The sequence below is a fragment of the Octopus bimaculoides genome, chromosome 16 (genome assembly GCF_001194135.2).
Source record: "Octopus bimaculoides isolate UCB-OBI-ISO-001 chromosome 16, ASM119413v2, whole genome shotgun sequence".
In the NCBI taxonomy this organism is placed as follows: Eukaryota; Metazoa; Mollusca; class Cephalopoda; order Octopoda; family Octopodidae; genus Octopus; species Octopus bimaculoides.
The window spans coordinates 20603324-20606600 of NC_068996.1; the positions used below are offsets into that span (position 1 = coordinate 20603324).

Below are 3277 nucleotides of genomic sequence, written 5' to 3' on the forward strand. Positions count from 1 at the left end.
CATTCTTTTTGAATAACCCCGTATATATATATATATATATATATATATATATGTATATATATATATATATATATAAATAAATAAATAAATAAATAAATACACACACACAGGATACATATACTCACAAAAATATCATTGTCATTCAAAGCCCTGGTACATCCAGCTGTAAAAAGGGACCATGTAATAATATGATAAACTGTTGTAGGGGAACTCTGCTTACTGTACGTACAGACCACAGAGTGAAAACTACTATCACAACATCATGAAAAGACCATCTTTCTTACTGAGCCGGGAGAACCATATAAAATCCATCACTGCAATAACACTTACAGAATCCAAACCCCATGCTGGGATGTACAACATTGACAATAAGTGTAGAGGAAGAGAAACTGGTGCACTCTGACCCAGTCCACTTTGTCTTCCTCTGCTGAAGACGCAAACAAAATCAATGGTCATACAGAAATAGACTAGAGTAGTCAATGTACAATTCATCCAGATTGTCACATTATGCTGCATTCATTTCCCCATTGCATACTAAAGTGCACAGTGTGGTTCTCAGCTAGAACAAATTTGAGTGGCGTATGTATAATGGTTGACAACAGAACAGTCCAATCAGAGATTAAACAAGACTATAAACTATGTCAACAGTAAAAAAAAAAAAATACTAACAATATGCCGCAGAGTCAAATTTCACAGGTGTAAAACAGGAAAAAGAAAAAGTTACCTGTTTACTAAATGATTTCTGTATAGTTATTAAAGGTAAATGAAGATCAGTGTCAGTTGAAAGGCGATGTCCTAATTCTTCTTTACCAGCAGGCTGTAAAAGCAGAAATGAAAGAAACATGGGAATCATTATGTCATCAGAAGATGTGATTTCTTGCACAGTATTAGACTCTTAACCATTTCCATTTGTAAAAACAAAAAGGAAATACAACTGTTAATGAAGAAACTTCTAGATAACAATGCATGTATATATCACACTATAACAATGAATAATGTATACCATTCCATACAACGTATATTCTATAATAAATCAACAACAATATATTGTACAAGCCAATGAGAGCCACTACTTGGTCATTTGTTCCAATAGAAAAAGCAGACAAATCTCCTTCAAAACAAAAAAAAGGGACCAAATACACGGGTTAATGTAGTCTTAGATATGTAATCATCATCATCGTTTAACGTCCGCTTTCCATGATGGCATGGGTTGGATGGTTTGAGTGAGGACTGGTGAGCCAGAGGCTGCACCAGGCTCAATCTGATCTGGCAAGGTTTCTACAGCTGGATGCCCTTCTTAACGCCAACCACTCCAAGAGTGTAGTGGGTGCTTTTTACGTGCTACCGGCACGAGGGCCAGTCAGGCATATCTGGCAACGACCATGCTCAAAAAGAGTTTTTATGTGCTACCTGCATAGGGGCCAGTCCGGCGGCACTGGCAACAACCACGCTAGAATGTTGTTTTTCACATGCCACCGGCATATGTGCCGGTAAGGCGATGCTGGCAACGATCACACTCGAATGGTGCTTTTCACATGTCAGCGGCACAGGAGCCAATCCGTGGCCCTGGCAACAATCATGCTCGGATATGCTTCTTTTAATATTCCACTGGCATGAGTGCCCATCAAGTGGTACTGTCATCGGCCACATCAGTGATCTTTAGCATTCAGGTTTCTTTCTGAAATATAATGCTTATTTATTCACATTGTTTTGAATTAATTCTGCATTGTCTTACAGCCTCAAGATTTCAATGATGGTATTGTATATTTTTAGAAAGACATTGTAGGGGAGGTGTGAAACGATGGATCTAGTCAGTTTTAGCATAAAACACAGAATATTAGGGTCGGTTATGGTCGGTTTAAATGCTAAAGGGTTAAGCAGGACAACAGGACAAGATAGTCATGGTCAAAACACCATCAGTCAAAGTGTTTAGTCTGAAGAGCTGACTTAAGACTAAAGTTGATAGTAGTGTTATAAAATTATATATATATATATATATATATATATATATATATATATATATATATATATATAAAAGATCATTAGGAATGAAAATATATTAATGAATAATCTTACTGAGTTCGGTGATTGTGATGAAGCTGAATTTAATAATGGGTATTTACGAGGTCTACCAACACGACCACCTCCCTCAAATTTTCGTTTCACTGGAAGTGTGGATTTTAATCTATTTTTCTTTTCTTCTAAGCATGATGATGATGGAGTTAACCTGGGTGAAAAAAAAAAGGGTAAATGTTTTACAAAAATATTAATTGTTGAATTACATATTATCTAACACCATTATATAAAGGTGTGTTTTGTCTAAAATATATTGCTCTAAATGTAAATACAAAACATTCCAATCCATATGAACACACTTACATATCGAGACAAGACATACCACTTAATAATAATATCAACATATCTAAGATTTACACTTTAGTTATATATTAATGGAGTTAGATAAGACACACCACTCTAAAAATACATCAACATATTTAACACCATTAGTATTATGATAACTAAAGTGTTGAACCTTAGACAAAACACCACTCTGTATCAATACATCAACATATCTAATTAAAAATAATGTTTATGTCATGCACAATTTTACTAAGCTTGTACATCTCAAACAATATAAGTAAATTTTGAAACTTACCTGTCTCCAGGAAATAACTTCTTTTTCTCCACCATCTCCCTAAAATTATAATAATCAAAATACATTATACACACACACACACATATATATATATGTATATACCTGTATTTGTTCACAGAGACATTACTTATTTTACACTATGCTACCTGCTTACAGTTATGTGGAGTGTTGACAGTTAAGTGTGTTGGTCATGGAAAGTGTTTCACTGTTGACTCGTGATAGACCGGTCCACGTAACTGCAAATAGGTACCAAAGAGTGGAATATTTTACCCATATTTACAGCAGCACTAAAATTGTCAAATGTTTGAGAGTTGAAGAATGGTAACTTGAATTCATTCTGTTAGCGTAGGTAACAGTTTTGAGTATCCACCAATATTTCTTGTGTGTGTGTATATCCATCCTCCTCCTACTAATTCTGTTTCTATGCTTGCATGGGTTGGGTGGTTTAACCAGAGCTAGCAAGCCAGAGAGCTGCACCAGGTTCCAGTCAAATTTGGCTTGGTTTCTATGGTTTCTTTTGTAACACCAACAACTTTACAGTGTGTGCTTTTATGGGGTGCCAGTACAAGACTCTTGCAGGGCAATCCTCTTCACCTGGGCGAATATATATATATATATATA

General features: G+C 35.3%; 1 protein-coding gene across 3 annotated transcripts in view; it reads right to left on the minus strand.

The window, feature by feature from the left end:
• The window catches only part of LOC106882986 (protein HIRA), a 77407-nt gene that overhangs the window by 12766 nt on the left and 61364 nt on the right, over positions 1 to 3277 (minus strand). For all 3 annotated transcript variants that reach the window (XM_052973562.1, XM_052973561.1, XM_052973564.1), the window contains 3 exons: positions 2657 to 2695; positions 2077 to 2227; positions 725 to 817 (listed from right to left, as the gene is read on the minus strand). In XM_052973562.1, coding sequence (XP_052829522.1) covers positions 725 to 817; positions 2077 to 2227; positions 2657 to 2695 — 283 coding nt within the window. The remainder of the gene's footprint in view (positions 1 to 724; positions 818 to 2076; positions 2228 to 2656; positions 2696 to 3277) is intronic.